A 17,122-nucleotide genomic window follows, 5' to 3' on the forward strand; every position below is an offset into this window, starting at 1 on the left:
GTTCAAAAATTGTCCGCATCTTTTAAAAATTGATAAATACAAAAAAATAGAATTTCCAAAAATGATCCCAGTTTTTTTAGTTTTTTATTTATTAAAAAATTATTCACATTTTCAAATTTTGTTCAGGATTTTCAAATTGGTCTTGATTTAAACATTTTGTTCTGTAAATTCGAAAACGTTCATGTTTTATCAACGAAATGTTCGGGAATTTCAATTTTCTGTTCCCATGTTCAATCTTTTTCTCTCCAAATTAGAAAAGGTTCACGTTTTCAAAAAAATGTTCAAGATTTTTAAAATATTTTTTTCTTCCATGTTCAAATTTTGTTCTCCAAATTCAATAAATGTTCAGGATTTTCAAATATTTTTCCCATGTTCTAATTTTCTTGTTGTTTTTAAAATTTTGTTCTCTAAATAAATGTTTGGGATTTTCAGAAAAATAATACATGCGTCATAGTAGTCCAAAAACGATGGACGTACAAACATCCACTAGTTAATTAATACCGATCATGACGAGTATTAGGACCTACTCCTCTCTCTTAGTTTTTTTTTAAATAGGAAAACCCATGAATCTCCATGATGAAGCACAGATCCACCGCCCTCCAATTTCTGGCTTGCACTCATTTAATATTTGCCTCCATCCATCAATTTTGAGGCGTCGGTAGAAGTTCAGTCGAGTATCTTCCATTAAAATTGGTCTTCTCATGACAAATAATTGCCATCTCACCTTGCACATCCATCACCGCAAGCAAAACAACTCTTGGGAGCTTTAGTTGAAGAACATAATAGTAATATAATAAGTAGTGTAAAAAAATCTAACCATGCATTTTTTACGAATGTTGGTATCGCTTAACTTGTGGACCAGTGGCACGTATCGTGTAGTATTTCGGCCAACTCTGTAAGTGTCCTTAAAGAACTCAACATCATTAATAAAGGATAAGTAATTCTTCTCTTCCCAAATAATCACTGAACCAGCAGTGTAATACGTCTCTAACATATCTATAATTTTTTATTGTTTCATGCTATTATATTACCACTTTTATATGATTTATATATCATTTTTTATGAACTAACATATTAACTTAGTATCTAGTGCCACTGTTTTTTGCGTTTTTTTGTTTAACAGAAAAACCATACCAAATGAAATCCAAACACGATGAAACTTTACGGTGATATTTTTTAAACTATAAAAGACCTTAGAAGCTTCGGGGAGGGGTCAGAAGATGCACGAGAGAACCACAAGCTCAAACAGCGCGCCCTATACGGGGGCACGTGCTACTTGTCATAGTGTTGGGATTTCTCCGAAGAGAAAGGGTGATGTATTGTAGTAGCAAAAAATATTTCCCTTAGTTAAGAAATAAGGTTTATTAAACCAGTAGGAGGCAGCACACCAACAAGATAAGCGGTACCAGTACCTGCACATACACAAAGCAAGTGCCTCCGTCCGCCGCTCCCCCCACACACACCACACATCGCCGCCGATAAAAATGAGCCGCCTCCCCACGCTCCCGCCGGCGTGATAGAGAGAAGCAAGTGAGCGAGCGGGAGTGCCACCTTCTTCGAGCTGGTGCGATGTTGGTGAAGGAAGCAGAAAAAATGGCTGCAACTTCCCAATGTCCCTATCAGTGTAAGGCACCGGGCGATCCTCAGCTCTGGTGATGAATCCACTTGTTCCCCTCAAAATCCTAAGCAATCCGTTACTGGTGCTCGTTTCTTTTTAATTTTTAACTCATCCTGCATCTCGAATCAGTCTCCAGCGGTCTGAATTTTTGCTACGGTATGCCCTCGGTTTCAGCTTGAGCAGACAACAGCTAAAATAGGGATTTCTCAAAAATAAAAAGAAGCTAAAATTGGGGACGAGTTCAGTTACTGTTAGTAGCTGTCAGTTAGCTTATCTTCCACTAGGCGGGACTGAAGATTGACAGACGGCTAATGGTTTGATGAGGGCGGCACCCACAATCGATTGCACAGTACCGTTCCGCATTCAAACGATGCCCACCTGCCAGTGAGTTTCTCCGCAGATTGACATTTTTTATGGGGTAGCTTTGGCTTCTCTGCTCAAATGTTACCACCAATTTTCACGGCAAGGGTTTTCAGTTGTGCGGTTCTTCATCTATGTTTGCCGTAAAATTTCTATCATGATAGAATTCATTTCCCCGTGCAGCATGAACCACAGGCCAAATACTGCAATGTGATTCGTTGTGGGTAGAAATCAGCCGGCTGGCAAAGACTTGTCGATAGCCCCTTTTGATGGGCTAGAATATCCTGCACAAGACAGCAGGCATTGACTGACTTGCGAGCTCGCTGCTCCACCACATGAAAAGTAGCCATGAATATCCTCTGCAAGCTGCCTGAGATCGACCTGCCATGTTCACATTTACCGAAAAAAGGCTTTCGCCCCGCTTTATAAATAAAGCAATGACCAACAACATCCAGGTACAGACGCACACCACCACAACACACGCACACACCCAAGGCGGGATACATAGGCGCTGAGCGCAGCAACACGACCCCCAGCACTACTCGAGCAACCGGGGCTCCACCAGTGAACGCCACCACGAAGAGATGCAGCCGCATACGACGAAACATGGGCTTCAAGACGGTGCCTTCAGAAAGGGTACGACACGGAAGCGCCGCCACCGCCCGATTCGAGGATCAAGGTTTCCCCCGGAACCACACGACAGACAATGAGAGCCGCGACGACGCCTTCAAAAAGGGAACGAGCTACGCCGCCGCCGGTCTGTCCGAAGATAGAGCAGATTTTCACCCCGGCCAATACTCACTGCCATCGAACGCCGCACCCCAACAACCACGTCGCCCATACGGCCATGGCCACCGGGGAGCACCAAACGACGGGCTCTGCCCGTGAGCATCGCGCAACCACCACCGGGGCCGCCGCCCCGGAATCCAAGACCTAGGAACCACCTCAACCGACACCCACCGCTACCCCAACGGAAGAGACGATCGGATCCCGGGGCACACAAGTCCATCAATTCGTCCTACAGCTCCAGGCGCGAGACGAGCTCGGTCCTGCTGCCGGGCGCGAGACGGGCTCGGTCCTGCAGTCGGGCGCGAGACGAGCGCGGTCCTGCTGCCCGAGCATGGGACTAGCGATGGGTCGCAGCAGGGAGAGGACCATCCCAACGACGAAGATTGCGCCCGTGCATCGAGAAGAGGGGTCGAAGCTCTTCACAGGCCGCTCACGAACAGGCCAACGCCGAAGAATCCAGCCGCCGCCGTGAGACGATCCTGACCACCGCCATGAGTAGTCGGAGTAGAGCATGCAGTAGCCTTGGAGACGATGCCGGTTCTTTGCTTTCACCCGCCCCGGCGCCGAGCCACCTCGCCGCGGCTTTTCATTGCTCGCCAGCAGCTGGGCGAGGGCGGCGAGCACCATGAGATGCTCTTCTTCCTGGATGTCGGCCGCGGCTTCCTCCTCTAGCAGCGCGGTGAGCTCTTCCTCGTCATCCGAGTCCATCTAGGCCGTGCCCACACGCCGCCGCCGCCGGGAGCAGGGCACACCCCCAGCCCGTCCCAGCCACCCACGCCGCCGCCAGCAAGCCGCGCCCCCGTCGCGAGCCGCCGTCGTCGCGCCCTGGGCCAGTGCCGCGCCGCCGCCCAACAAGGATGGCCCGTGCCATCCAGCGTCACGCGGGGGAGGAAGAGGCCCCGCCGCCGCCCGAGCTGGCCAGGCTTTGCCCGCTAGCGCGCTGGGGCGGCGGCGAGGGGAGAAAGAATCGAGGAGGGGCCCGAGCCCCGCGGGCTAGGGTTTCCCCCCGGCGGCGCTCGCAGGAGCGGCCAGGGAGGGGAGGGGAGGGGCGGAGAGCAGAACTTCCTCTTGTTACTCTTGGGATTCGAGAAATACTTAGCTGGTTGGTGCTGCCCGGAAGTTTCCAAAAGAGTGAAGTGCATCATAGGTCCTCGAACTATTTTAGAGATGTCAAATAGGTCCTCGAACTATGAAAATCGTCATCCAGGTCCTCAAAGTGCAATATGTATGTCATCCTGGTCCTCAAACTATTTCGAAGATGTCACATAGGTCCTTAAACTATTTCAGAGGTGTCACATATATACACACTTATTAAACTTTAAGGATTTTTTAGGACCTACACTACACCACAACACTTAATTGGGGGCAATTAACTGCCGGGAGAAGTATGTGAATAAGGGCAAATGATCTGCCGGGAAACTTGTTACTGCCGGTAGAAGTACTTCAGGGCAGAAAAACTGCCGGCAGGACTTGGTGAATAAGGGCATAGAAACTACATGACACCTTTGAAATAGTTCGAGGACCTAGGATGCACTTCACTTTTTCGAAAATCGTGGATTGTGTTCCAGAAGCATGTTCACATTTCTCAGACGAGGTTTATCTCTTTGATTTGTACTGTAGGAATTTTCGCTGCTTCTTGAATGGTTTGTTGTCGTCACTCACGGAGGCCTCGCATCAAAAGGGGCACCATCCTAATAAATCACATTACATACATGCCTCGTTTATGGATTTCCAAAAGGACCAGGTTTCCAAAAGGATTACCAACACCTAGTAAAAATTCATGCCAAACACAGACAGGAAGTCCACCATACGGTCGGGCTAAAGGCCCTTAACCTCAGCAAACTAAATTGATGGAACGGAAACATATGAGCTTGGGCACACAAAATTACCACATGAAAAATGCCAACCTGCACTGGAGCTCACTAGCAGGGGGCATCAAGAGAATGCATAACCGTATCATGCAATCGGTTGTGTATGCCATCCTACTCATCAACAGCGACAAACGGCTGGCAATCTTCAGTCCCATCCAATGGAAGATAAGCTGAGATCACCAACATCAACTGAATCCATCCTCAGAAGGCTAACTATTAGCTACGGATAAAGTAGGGAAATCAATTGTCAAAACACTCGCTGCTGGAGATAAAGTAGAGAGATGTAGAGAATCGACTAAAATGATAACAAGAAATGAGCACCTGTACATTTTGCTGGGACAAGTGGATTCATCTCAAGAACTGGAGACAACCCAATGCCTGCGATTGTTTCGACATCCTCGACTTCAGCAAACAAAATATGTATTGAATTCTTCAGACAACTTTGCTGTCTGGCACTGGAGGTACAAGTTGGAGAAGGACGGCAGCGGTGTGATGGGCCCCAACGAATTTTAGAGCTGGATATATAGTGCATTCTCCTTCTATTTCCCGAACATGTATACGAATGCCTGTCATATTTGCACGGAGAGAAAAAAACTCGAACCATATATTTGTATTAAAAGAAGCGCCAAGAAAACACAGCAGTGTACTAACGGTGGCAACGACAAGACAGCATGAGTGTTCAAAATCATTGCTAATATAATCCACTACATCTCTTATAAACGTGTCAGCAACACACTGCATATGACAGCAATTCACTACATATCTCAGGGTAACAAAATTCACTGCATATATCAGGGTAACAAAATTCAGTCTACATATATCAGCAAGCATAATTCCAACTGAGAAATCATGGCTTGTTACAGTACCAACCTAACTAGCCCGTAATACAAGTCCTAGCAACAGTTCATAAAAGAGGGAAGCAAATTATCCATTATTATAAGCTCAATAGCCTCATCTAACGTGGTAGGCTAGCAGATGACAAGAACTCTGCCTCCAAGCTATAGTGTCGTTGGCTACCTCCTGGCCATATGGACGATTGCCGAGATGATCTACTCCTTCGAGTTAACGACCTTGGTTGCATCTGTTCTCCATTTCTCGGATCAGGCTGAGATGAGTTCATCCGTTTTGTAAGTATAGTCTGCAGTTCCGTCTCCACCTGTTTCATGGTTGGTCTTTCTTCTCCATGTAGCCTCAAGCAGCGCTCTGCCAAAGAGGCGACACTGTTGACTTCTTCCTCAGTTGCCTCCTCAAGGACCTGCGAATTAACAATGCCTGTGATTCTCCCATCGTTGAACTCCAGCAGAAAATAGTTTGACAAGCTCTTGATTGTGCCTGATTCACTTGTGAAAACAGGCTTCATTCTCAGAAGCAACTCCACCAGTACCACACCAAAACTGTACACGTCACTCTTCCCGTTCAGCTGCCTGGTATGGAAATACTCTGGATCTAAGTACCCAAATGTACCTTGCACATTCGTAACAATATGTGTTTGATCGACTGGAACCAATCTGGACGCGCCAAAATCTGACACTTTAGCCGTGTAGTTCACATCCAAGAATATATTTGAGGATTTGACGTCACGATGGAAGATTGATATTGAAGCTGAAGAGTGGAGATAAGATAGAGCTCCTGCTGATTCGAGAGCAATCCTCAAATAATCACCCCAAGATAAGGAAAAACCATCACTTGCATCAGCATGAAGAACTTCAGACAGTGAGCCGTTGGATACATAATCATACACCAGTAGTGGAACCTCGGTTTCGAGGCAACATCCAAAGAGCTTCACAATATTTCTGTGATTTATCTGAGTGAGGACTGCAACCTCATTAATGAATTGTCTGATCTCAGATTGCTCAATGACCTTTGACTTTTTTACTGTAACGACACGCTGATCAGACAATATGCCTTTGTAAACCATGCCATGGCCCCCACGTCCGATAATACGTGTAGGATCAAAGTTGTTTGTTGCCTTCTCTAGCTCTTCTAACGAAAAAATCTTAGTATTCTCATTTGCAGTTTCATCAGACGATATCAACGTTTCTAGGAGAAGACCTTGGTTCTTCTGGAAATATTTTTTCCGTAGTTGCTTTTGAACATTTATTTTCCATCTACGAATGAGAAGTGATGCACTGAAGCTCAGAAGTAGAACACCGAATCCACAAGACAACCCAATAATTATACCTGCAGTCATCAAGCTCTTTAAGTTAATGTTCTATGTCGTCTATCAAATGTTACCATAGTATTCTTACCTAAAAGCAGAGTGTGTTGTTTCCTTCTAGTACACTGCATTTTCGTTGGATCATACTCAGTCTTGCGAGGACATCCAGTACAAAAGAAGCTTCCTTCAATATTATGGCAGATCCCTTTACAATTGTTTGGCTGAATGCATTCATCAATGTCTGAAATTAACAAAATCTTGATAAGATGCATCCGAAAACTATTATACATGACACATAGTATATATTCAATTAACATGAAGCAGTACATCAGCCAATTAAACAAGCCTACATGCATGATAAAACATACCAGATGCAGCGAAGTATTTTCGCTGTAAACGGTAAACCTTAGGTTTGATATAATTGTACAAATTTTCTTTTAAAAGAGTAATAGATATATTGCGCTTACCTCTACAACCACTTTGGACGTATGGATTTCCTTGGAAGCCATCTGCGCATTTACAGTGATAACCAACATAGATGTCTGCAGCGTTTACTTCTACGCACTTGCTGTTGAGACTCACACAAGCATATCCACATCTATTCTGTTGGGCCTCTATGCAACTTAGATTTGCAGTAACCCATTGCAGAGGGGAGAACAATGTCCCATATGAATAAAAAAGATCAGGTCCTCCTCCAGACAGGGCGAATCCTCCTTTTTGCTCAGGATTGGTGATATTAATGGTCCCTTCATCAACATTCATGCTGTTTACCTCCAGATGTGCCAACATGAGGACAGCTGATGAAGTCGTAACTGAGCAGTTGAGGTGAAAATCTCCCCTCGCAAAGCAACCCTCTTCTAAGCCGAACGAGGACTGCACACTAATGTTACCACACGAACGGGTACAATCAGCTCTGCTTGCAATTGGATTATACCCTAGGATGATCAGTAAAGATAAGATGTATCCAAGTTACAAATCCCAAAATACCTAACAGTACATTTGGTCATTTCACTAGGGAAAAAAATAAAGTTACCTTTGTCGTTGGAGCATCCATCTTGAATGAAGGGGTTGCCTGTATAGCCGGCACCGCAGATGCAGTTGTACCCATTGCTTGATGTCATTCCGAAGTCAACACACTCATCACGTGTCAATGGGCAGTCAAAAAATGTACTGTCAACGCACTCGGCATGCTCGCTGATACAGGCATAGGCAGTCCTGTTCCGCACCGTGGCAGCACAGTTGGGTTGACCACCATATTCCAACGAACAGTGGCGGCTGATTCTATCCCACAATGGAGAGGTCCGATTAGGGCGTGCTCCGGTGTTAATTTTCCTATGGCGCAATACAAATTTGAGGTGAAAAGTGTCGACGCTATGGTCATCGATGGGAAAACTACAGCAACCGACGCCGTTGCACTTCCTCCTAGCCACTGTCTCTTTAATTCCTAGGTCCAGGCACGCAGTTTTGCAGACGTGTCTGGTTGCGCCGGTGTTGCCGTTGACCCAGTACACATCCAGGTCGCAACCTATGATGTTTAGAACAGTGTACCCATGGGTGAAGGACCTCCCAGGTGATTTCAGCGACAAGTCATACACTTTGACACCAGATTTCAAAGGAATGGTATGCCGGAAGGAGGTGCTGATGAAATTTGCAGTGCCGAAATCATTCACATCGATTGCACCGGTTACCTCGGTGATACCGTCGTGCAACAAGAGCTTGGGGGGTTGGGAGGTCTCGTTGCAACAGAGATTGAAATCAGGCCCACGGGAGCACCTCGACCCGATGCCAAAGGGATAGTCGAAGCTCAGATTGCCACATGTCTTCACGCAACCTTCGAGCGAGGCACTCCGGGGAACACTATTATGTTCTGGACTGTGGCTTGTTACAACTCCAGATGCTAACGCAGTTAGCTTTCCTAGTGACGCGAGTACCAACAAAGGGAGTAGTGCATAGATCACTGGCAAAATGCCCATGATCTACAGACGCGCCTTGCGCTGCTTCCAACCTCGCTCTGGAAATTCAGGTCAGGCAAGTATATGGGGAGAGTATATGTGGTGTGCATCTCACGGATTTTTTTATCAAGTCATGAAAGCTTGGATTCTCCGTAAAATGGCTGTACAGTTGCACTTGACTCCTGTGGATGTGGCTGTGGTGGGTTTGATGCGATGTGAAAGTGAGATTGCCAATTTGCCATGGCCACATTAAATTGCACTGCTACCACACAGCGACCTGTCACCACATGTAAGTCAGTCATTATCTTCTTGTGGCGATGCTGCAGCTGAACTTGTAAGTCAGTCATTATCTCCTGTGCAGGTAATTCTAGCCCATGTCACCACATGTTTGTACTAAGATGCTAGAAAACTCATGCGGTTGATTTGGGCACATTTGACTAGTTTCTTCTGGTCATGCTGCCACACAGCGACCTCGCAAGTCAGTCAATCCTGCCTTCTTGTGCAGGATGTTCTAGCCCATCAAAGGGGGTGTTGACAAGTCTTTGCCAAATGGCTCTTTTCTATTCAGAATAAACCGCTTTGCATTATTTGGCTTGTGGTTCGTGCTGCAGAGATAGGCTGTGAATGCTATCCTGCTCATCGACAGTGACAGCTATCTCCAAATCTTTAGTGCCACCCAGTGAAGATAAGCTAACTGATTGCTTCCAGCTGAGCTAACTGAGAGTAACTGAACTCCATCCCCACTTTAAGCTGGCTGCAGAACAACTTGTCAAAACAGAAGACCCCGCTCACGCCGACACTCGATATGTCACACGTAAAGAAATTCACTCGACGAAAGGTCTGGAATGGATCAAGGCGACTGAAAGAGGTTGATGACGTCATCCGTGACGATTGGCCCAAAACAAGGCACTCATGTAGCCCAAAGAACCAGTCGGAAAGATCTCCAACTCTTTCCCCACTCTAACCTCGATCCATTTGGGGACTAATGATGAAGCTATGTACCTAGGGTAGGGGTACGGACCTGTCCAAAAGAGCCCTACCCAAGGACATCCCTAGAAGAAGTCACCTTTTAATTGACTTGAAGGTATCCCACTCGACGGGTTCAGGACACTCGACCAAGAAGCTATCACTCGACCATGAAGCCAACCACTCGACTACCAGGAGACCTAAAGTCACTCCGCAGGCAAACGGTCGGCTATTAAGTAGTCTTTATGGTCATTATAGCACTTTATTAGGGGCGTTACTGTACCTTAAACCCTGCATTACTGAGGGCAGGAGAGGACCGGCGAACTCTATATAAGCCACCCCCCTCCTCAGTATGAAGGGTTCGCACCCCTGTTATTCATACACACATAATCCAATCGACCGCCTCCGGGCACCGAGACGTAGGGCTGTTACTTCCTCCGAGAAGGGCCTGAACTCGTAATCCTCGTGTGTTTACAACTTCCCAATAGCTGAGATCTAGCCTCTCCGTACACACCCCCCTACATCACTGTCAGAGTTAGAACCACGACAGTTGGCGCCCACCGTGGGGCAGGAATCTTAGCGCCTAGTTGGAGAAGTTGCGATTTTTCCGATCCCTTTGATCATGGTTTCTTGCGGAGTTTTGATGGAGGGCCGCGAGATCCGTCTCAGCGCGCTCACGTTCATCGCCGACGACTCCGCTTGGCTTCAGGAGGCGCCTCTCGACATGGACGCACTCCTCGTCCGCGGAGCGACGCACTTCCGCGCGTGCATTCGTGGCGTCCTCCTGCGGCAGCCGTCGACCCAGTATCAGTCGGCCCCTGTGTCGTCTCCCCGCCCTGTCTCCCACCAGCGCAAGCGCTCCGGTCGGTCGAGACTCCAGCGGTGGGTGAGGCATGCCGTGGCCCGCCAGTCGGCAGCCCCGCAAGTCGCGGCAATCGAGCCCGACGAATCCCTCTGCGGCCTGTTCGACCTGTCGACTGGCTCCGCGGAGACCGCATCCGAGTGCGACAGCAGCGACCCAGCGGCTGAGGTTCTGGCAGTCGATGGAACACACAATCCTCCCGGTTTCCCTCGCGCTGATGGAGGCGCGGGCGGGGGCGACCCGTCGCATCCCCACGATGAGTATCTCCCCGAGCCTCTCACGTCATTGCAGCGAGAGGAGCTTCGCCGCCAGAACATGGACGCACTCCACATTCCTATTATCGGAGAAACCCCCGAGGCCCGGGCCTTGGAGGACGCGCGCTTGGCCAACCTGGCCGAGCGCAGTCGACTGGAGAATCTACAGCGAATACTCGACGAGCAAGCGCGTCAGCGAGCTCCCGAGTCCAGTCGACGTCAGCTCTTCCCGCCGCCGCAGGTATATCGAACCCCAGTTCAGAATTTGGCCGCCGCGGCCCGTATAGCAGAATCAATTCAGCCCTCCCAGTCGGAGGCTGGCAGGGGCTTGTTGCAGATCAGAGCGTTGCTCCGGGCGGCGGAAAACCAGAATTCCGCTGTTTCTCAGTCGCGGAATAGGATCCACAGTCGATCCGTGGCAACGGACACGGTCCAGTCGGCTCACAGCCCGAGATCGCCCCCGAGGCGTGAGGGACGTGGAGACCGGCATGATCAGTACAGAAAAAATGAGCAGTATGATCACCGATTCGATCGTGATGATCGACGTCGAGTGCCAACCCCTCCCCCGAGGAGTGGGTCGTATGCGCCCTGACGGCAAGACGACAGACGCCCTCATAGTGTTGGGCAGAGGATTCCAGTCGACCCGAGGGACCCAGGCATTGATGCGAGATCCATCCTCGTTCAAGGTTTGGTTGACAGGAACAGAGCTCATCGAGAAGGCCACAACAGAGATGCGCCCGCCAGCAGCAGAGTACATGCTTCGGGGTCAGAGTGTTTCAGTCGAGCCATCAGAGCCGCAGTGATTCCTCCCAACTTCAGGCTGGCGACTGGAGTCAGCAAGTTCACCGGTGAATCTAAGCCTAACACTTGGCTCGAAGATTACCGAGTGGCTGTACAGATTGGCGGTGGCAATGATGAGGTGGCCATGAAGCATTTGCCTCTCATGTTAGAGGGCTCAGCCAGAGCGTGGCTAAATCAGTTGGCACCCAGCAGCATCTACACTTGGGAGGACCTCTCCCGAGTGTTCGTCACGACCTTTGAAGGAACATGCAAGCGACCTGCAGGCCTTACAGAGTTGCGGTCTTGCGTGTAGAAACCGAATGAAACTCTGAGGGATTACATCCAGAGGTGGATCACATTGCATCACACAGTTGAGAATGTGCCAAACCACCAAGCAGTTTGTGCCTTTAAAGAAGGCGTTAAGTACAGGGAATTAAATCTGAAGTTCGGTCGAACTGGGGAGATGTCTCTGAATCGGATGATGGAGATTGCCACCAAGTACGCTAATGGTGAAGACGAAGACCGACTCTGGAGTGGCAAGCACAAGGCAGTCGCCCAAGAAACCGGAGGAAACTCCAGTCGGAAATAGAAGCGGAAGGCCGAGCCAGCCGCCCCTGGGGAGGCCCTGGCCGTAACCCAGGGAAATTTCAAGGGAAAACCCAAGGGCCCCTGGAAGCCCAAGAAAGTCAAGGATCAAGATGGAAATGATGTTTTGGATCTGCCATGTCACATCCACACCAAGAAAGATGAAGAGGGTAATTTTATTTACCCAAAGCATACCACTCAACAGTGCCGGCTCCTGATCCAGCAGTTTCAGGGAAAGCAGTCCAAGGACAAGGAAAAAGAGTCGGACAGAGTTGAGGACAAGGAAGACAGTGACGATGGATACCCCCAAGTCAATTCCACCCTGATGATTTTTGCTGATGCCGAAAGCAAAAGTCGACTGAAAGTCATTAACCGTGAGGTGAACATGGTTGCTCCGGCAACACCCAGTTATCTGAAGTGGTCTCAGACTGCCATCACATTCGACCAGTCGGATCACCCTACGCACATTGCCACCCCTGGGAGGCAAGCTTTGGTGGTCGACCCAGTTGTCAAAGGCACTCAACTGACCAAGGTCCTGATGGATGGTGGCAGTGGCCTGAACATACTGTATGCTGAAATATTGAAAGGAATGGGCATTCTGATGTCCAGGCTCAGTACCAGTAACATGAGCTTCCACGGAGTCATTCCCGGGAAGAAGGCCGAATCACTCGGCCAGATTGCTCTTGATGTGGTTTTCGGTGATTCAAAGAATTACCGCAAGGAAAAGTTGACATTCGAGGTTGTGGACTTCCAAAGTGCTTATCATGCCATTTTGGGCAGGCCAGCTTATGCACGCTTCATGGCTCGACCATGTTATGTGTATCTCAAATTGAAGATGCCTGGTCCCAAAGGCGTGATCACTGTTACAGGCAATCGGAAGAAGGCAGAAGAGTGTTTTCAGAAAGGATCAAAGATTGCAGACGCTCAGATGGCAGTTGTTGAGCTGCAAGAGTATCAGAAGACTGCAGATCCGAGTGAATTGCTACGAGCTAAGAAGCCTGCTTCAGAATCAGCTTTTCAGTCGTCCGGCGAAACAAAGACGGCCCACATTCACCCGACCGACCCCAATGCTGCCCCGACTCACATCTCAACGACGCTCGACTCCAAATAGGAGGAAGCACTCGTCCAGCTCCTCCGTGAGAACTGGGACATCTTCACATGGAAACCCTCTGACATGCCTGGAGTTCCCAGAGAGCTGGCTGAGCACCGTCTTCGAGTCGACCCAAAATTCAAGCCTGTGAAGGAACATCTTCGACGGTCCGCCGTCCAGAAGAAGCAAGCCATTGGCGAGGAGGTGGCTCGGCTCTTAGCAGCGGAGTTCATCCGAGAGATTTACCACTCCGAGTGGCTCGCCAATGTCGTCATGGTCCCCAAGAAGGACAAGTCACTTCGCATGTGCATTGATTTCAAACATATCAATCGGGCCTGCCCAAAAGATCATTTTCCTCTCCCTCGCATCGACCAAATAGTCGACTTGGCTGCGGGGTGCGAGAGATTGTCTTTTCTAGATGCCTATTCCGGGTACCATCAGATCCGTCTGTATGGACCCGACGAGATCAAAAAAGCTTTCATCACTCCATTCGGATGCTTCTGTTACGTCACCATGCTGTTCGGCCTCAAGAACGCCGAAGCCACGTTCATGAGAATGATTCAGAAGTGTTTACTCACTCAAATCAGTCGGAATGTGGAGGCATACATGGATGATATTGTGGTCAAGTCACGGAAAGGTTCCGACCTGCGGACTGACCTTGCTGAAACCTTTGCCAACCTCAGGAGGTATGATATCAAGCTCAATCCATCAAAGTGCACATTCGGAGTTCCAGGTGGAAAGTTACTCGGTTTTCTCGTTTCCGAACGGGGGATCGATGCCAATCCTGAAAAAGTTGGCACCATACTCCGGATGAAGCGTCCTGTACGTGTGCACGATGTCCAAAAGCTTACAGGCTGCTTGGCCGCTCTAAGTCGATTCATTTCTCGTCTTGGTGAAAAGGCGTTGCCTCTTTACCGACTGATGAAGAAGTCTGACAAGTTCGAGTGGACTCCAGAAGCTGATGCAGCGTTTGCAGAGCTCAAAGCTCTGCTCTCCACCCAGCCGGTGCTTGCTGCCCCAATCAGCAAAGAGCCTCTGCTGCTTTACATTGCAGCCACAGGACAAGTTGTCAGTACAGTACTCACGGTCGAGCAGGAAGAAGAAGGAAAGGCCTTCAGAGTTCAGCGCCCAGTCTATTATGTGTCTGAAGTTTTGACCCCTTCAAAACAAAGATACCCTCACTACCAGAAGCTTGTATATGGGATTTATATGACCACAAAGAAGGTTGCACATTACTTCTCTGACCACTCCATTACAGTCGTCAGCGACGCCCCACTGTCAGAGATTCTGCATAACAGAGACGCAACTGGTCGAGTGGCCAAGTGGGCGATTGAACTCCTTCCCTTAGATATCAAGTTTGAAGCAAAGAAGGCTATCAAGTCCCAAGCAATCGCAGATTTCATCGCCGAGTGGATTGAACAGCAACTTCCGACTCAAGTTCACTCGGAGCACTGGACCATGTTCTTCGATGGATCTAAGATGCTGAATGGTTCCGGTGCTGGGTTAGTATTAGTCTCCCCCCAAGGAGATAAGCTTAGATACGTTCTCCAGATTCACTTCGATTCCTCTAATAATGAAGCAGAATATGAAGCACTTTTATATGGGTTGCGCATGGCCATTTCACTCGGTGTCTGTCGCCTCATGGTCTATGGCGACTCAGATTTGGTGGTTAATCAGGTGATGAAGGAGTGGGACGTCAGAAGTCCGGCTATGACTGGTTATTGCAATGCAGTGAGAAAGCTAGAAAAGAAATTCGAGGGGTTAGAGCTTCATCACATCCCCCGACCGAAAAATCAGGCAGCTGACGATTTGGCAAAGATAGGCTCCAAGAGAGAAGCCATTCCCAGCAACGTGTTCCTGGAACACATTCACTCGCCGTCAATCCAAGAAGATCCTTTTACAGAAGAAGCCCCGCAGCTGAAAAGTGCCACAGATTCGACTGAAGTCGAAGTTCCTGCTGTGGTCGACCTAATCATGGAAGTCTTGGCAATCACTCCTGACTGGACGATACTGTACATCGCGTATATCCTAAGGAAAGAACTCCCGGAGGACGAGGACGAGGCTCGACAGATCGTCCGCCGATCCAAGGCCTTCACAGTCATAAAGGGACAGTTGTATAGAGAAAGCGCGACTGGAATCGGTCAGAAGTGCATAACACCAGAAGAGGGTGAGATAATCCTTGATGATATCCACTCGGGGACCTGTGGTCACCATGCGTCCTCTCGGACCATTGTGGCTAAAGCATACCGAGCGGGATTTTACTGGCCGAGAGCAAATGAGATGGCAAAAGAGATAGTCGACAAGTGTGGAGGGTGCCAGTTCTACTCCAACATGTCACACAAGCCTGCATCAGCCCTGAAGACCATTCCACTCGTCTAGCCCTTTTCTGTCTGGGGACTGGACATGGTTGGTCCACTGAGAACAGGCAGGAGCGGTTTCACTCATGTGCTTGTGGCAGTCGACAAGTTTACCAAATGGATTGAAGCTAAGCCCATCAAGAATCTTGATGCTTGCACTGCTATCAGTTTCGTCAGAGGGCTAACATTCAGATATGGAGTCCCGCATAGCAACATCACTGACAATGGGTCAAACTTTGATTCGGACAAGTTCAGAGCTTTTTGCGCCTCTCAAGGCACGCGAGTCGACTACGCATCGGTCGCCCATCCCCAGTCGAATGGGCAAGCCGAGAGAGCAAATGGTCTGATTCTCAAAGGACTAAAGCCTCGACTGATGCGTGATCTCAAGCACGCGGCAGGTGCTTGGGTCGACGAGCTTCCGTCAGTTCTGTGGGGATTGAGGACCACCCCAAACCGGTCGACTGGAAGAACTCCATTCTTTCTGGTTTATGGAGCCGAAGTAGTTCTACCGAGTGATCTTCTTCACAACGCACCCCGAGTCGAACTTTATACCGAAGATGAAGCAGAGCAAGCCCGGCAAGACGCAGTCGACCTCGTAGAAGAAGAGAGGGAGATGGCCATGATCAGATCGACCATTTATCAGCAAGACTTGCGTCGATTCCACGCTAGGAATGTGAAGAGTCGAGCCTTCCAAGAAGGAGATTTGGTCCTCCGAGTGGATCAACAGAAACCACACAAGCTTGCTCCTACTTGGGAAGGCCCCTTCATCGTCACCAGAGTCCTCCACAATGGAGCGTATCACCTCTACAATGTTGATCGCCAGATCGACGAGCCACGAGCTTGGAATGCGGAACTGCTCCGCCCCTTTTACACTTGAGTTCTCCCTCGGACGAGATGTAATAAGAAAAAAAAATTGCAGTTCATTTTTATCAAAGACAAGAGTGTTCCAATAATTGCTGTCACTTTTGTTTGCATATGAAATCCCCCAGTGGGTGACTTAGCTGCGAATCCATTTCGCCTAAGTTTGAAAAATCCTACCGAGTGGAGAGCCAGACTCCCACTCGGGAGCTTAGCTGCAGCCCAGTGCTTGCCTAAGTGTTCAAAAATCCTACCGAGTGAGAACAAACCTCCCACTCGGAGGCTTAGCTGCAGTCCAGCACTCGCCTAAGTTCTCCCACTTAGAGACTTAGCTGCAGTCAGGCACTCACCTAAGTTTGAAAAAATCCTACCGAGTGGAGAGCAATCCTCCCACTCGGGGGCTTAGCTGCAGTCTGGTACTCGCCTAAGTTCTCCCACTTAGAGACTTAGCTGCAGTCAGGCACTCGCCTAAGTTTGAAAAAATCCTACCGCGTGGAGAGCAATCCTCCCACTTGGGGGCTTAGCTGCAGTCCAGTACTCGCCTAAGTTCTCCCACTCGGGGGCTTAGCTGCAGTCCAGCACTCGCCTAAGTTTGAAAAAATCCTACCGAGTGGAGAGCAAT

General features: G+C 48.9%; 1 protein-coding gene across 1 annotated transcript; it reads right to left on the reverse strand.

Moving 5' to 3' along the window:
* Positions 1-5,525: 5,525 nt before the first annotated feature.
* Positions 5,526-8,769, reverse strand: LOC119273671 (wall-associated receptor kinase 3-like). The gene is made up of 4 exons (XM_037554760.1): positions 7,830-8,769; positions 7,264-7,731; positions 6,888-7,037; positions 5,526-6,819 (listed from the first exon to the last, which is right to left on the reverse strand). Exons 1-4 carry the CDS (start codon positions 8,767-8,769, stop codon positions 5,594-5,596), a joined length of 2,784 nt encoding a protein of 927 aa, XP_037410657.1. The 3' UTR covers positions 5,526-5,593.
* Between the last annotated feature and the right edge of the window lie 8,353 nt (positions 8,770-17,122).

The sequence above is a fragment of the Triticum dicoccoides genome, chromosome 3A (assembly GCF_002162155.2).
Source record: "Triticum dicoccoides isolate Atlit2015 ecotype Zavitan chromosome 3A, WEW_v2.0, whole genome shotgun sequence".
Classification (NCBI taxonomy): domain Eukaryota; kingdom Viridiplantae; phylum Streptophyta; class Magnoliopsida; order Poales; family Poaceae; genus Triticum; species Triticum dicoccoides.

Bases quoted from the DNA above. Each gene is read 5' to 3' on its own strand.
- LOC119273671 (XM_037554760.1), bottom strand. From the start codon at position 8,769: ATGGGCATTTTGCCAGTGATCTATGCACTACTCCCTTTGTTGGTACTC. The intron at 7,038-7,263 runs GTAAGCGCAATA...TGTTAATTTCAG, and splicing joins CGTCCAAAGTGGTTGTAGAG to ACATTGATGAATGCATTCAG. The intron at 6,820-6,887 runs GTAAGAATACTA...TGATGACTGCAG, and splicing joins ACAACACACTCTGCTTTTAG to GTATAATTATTGGGTTGTCT.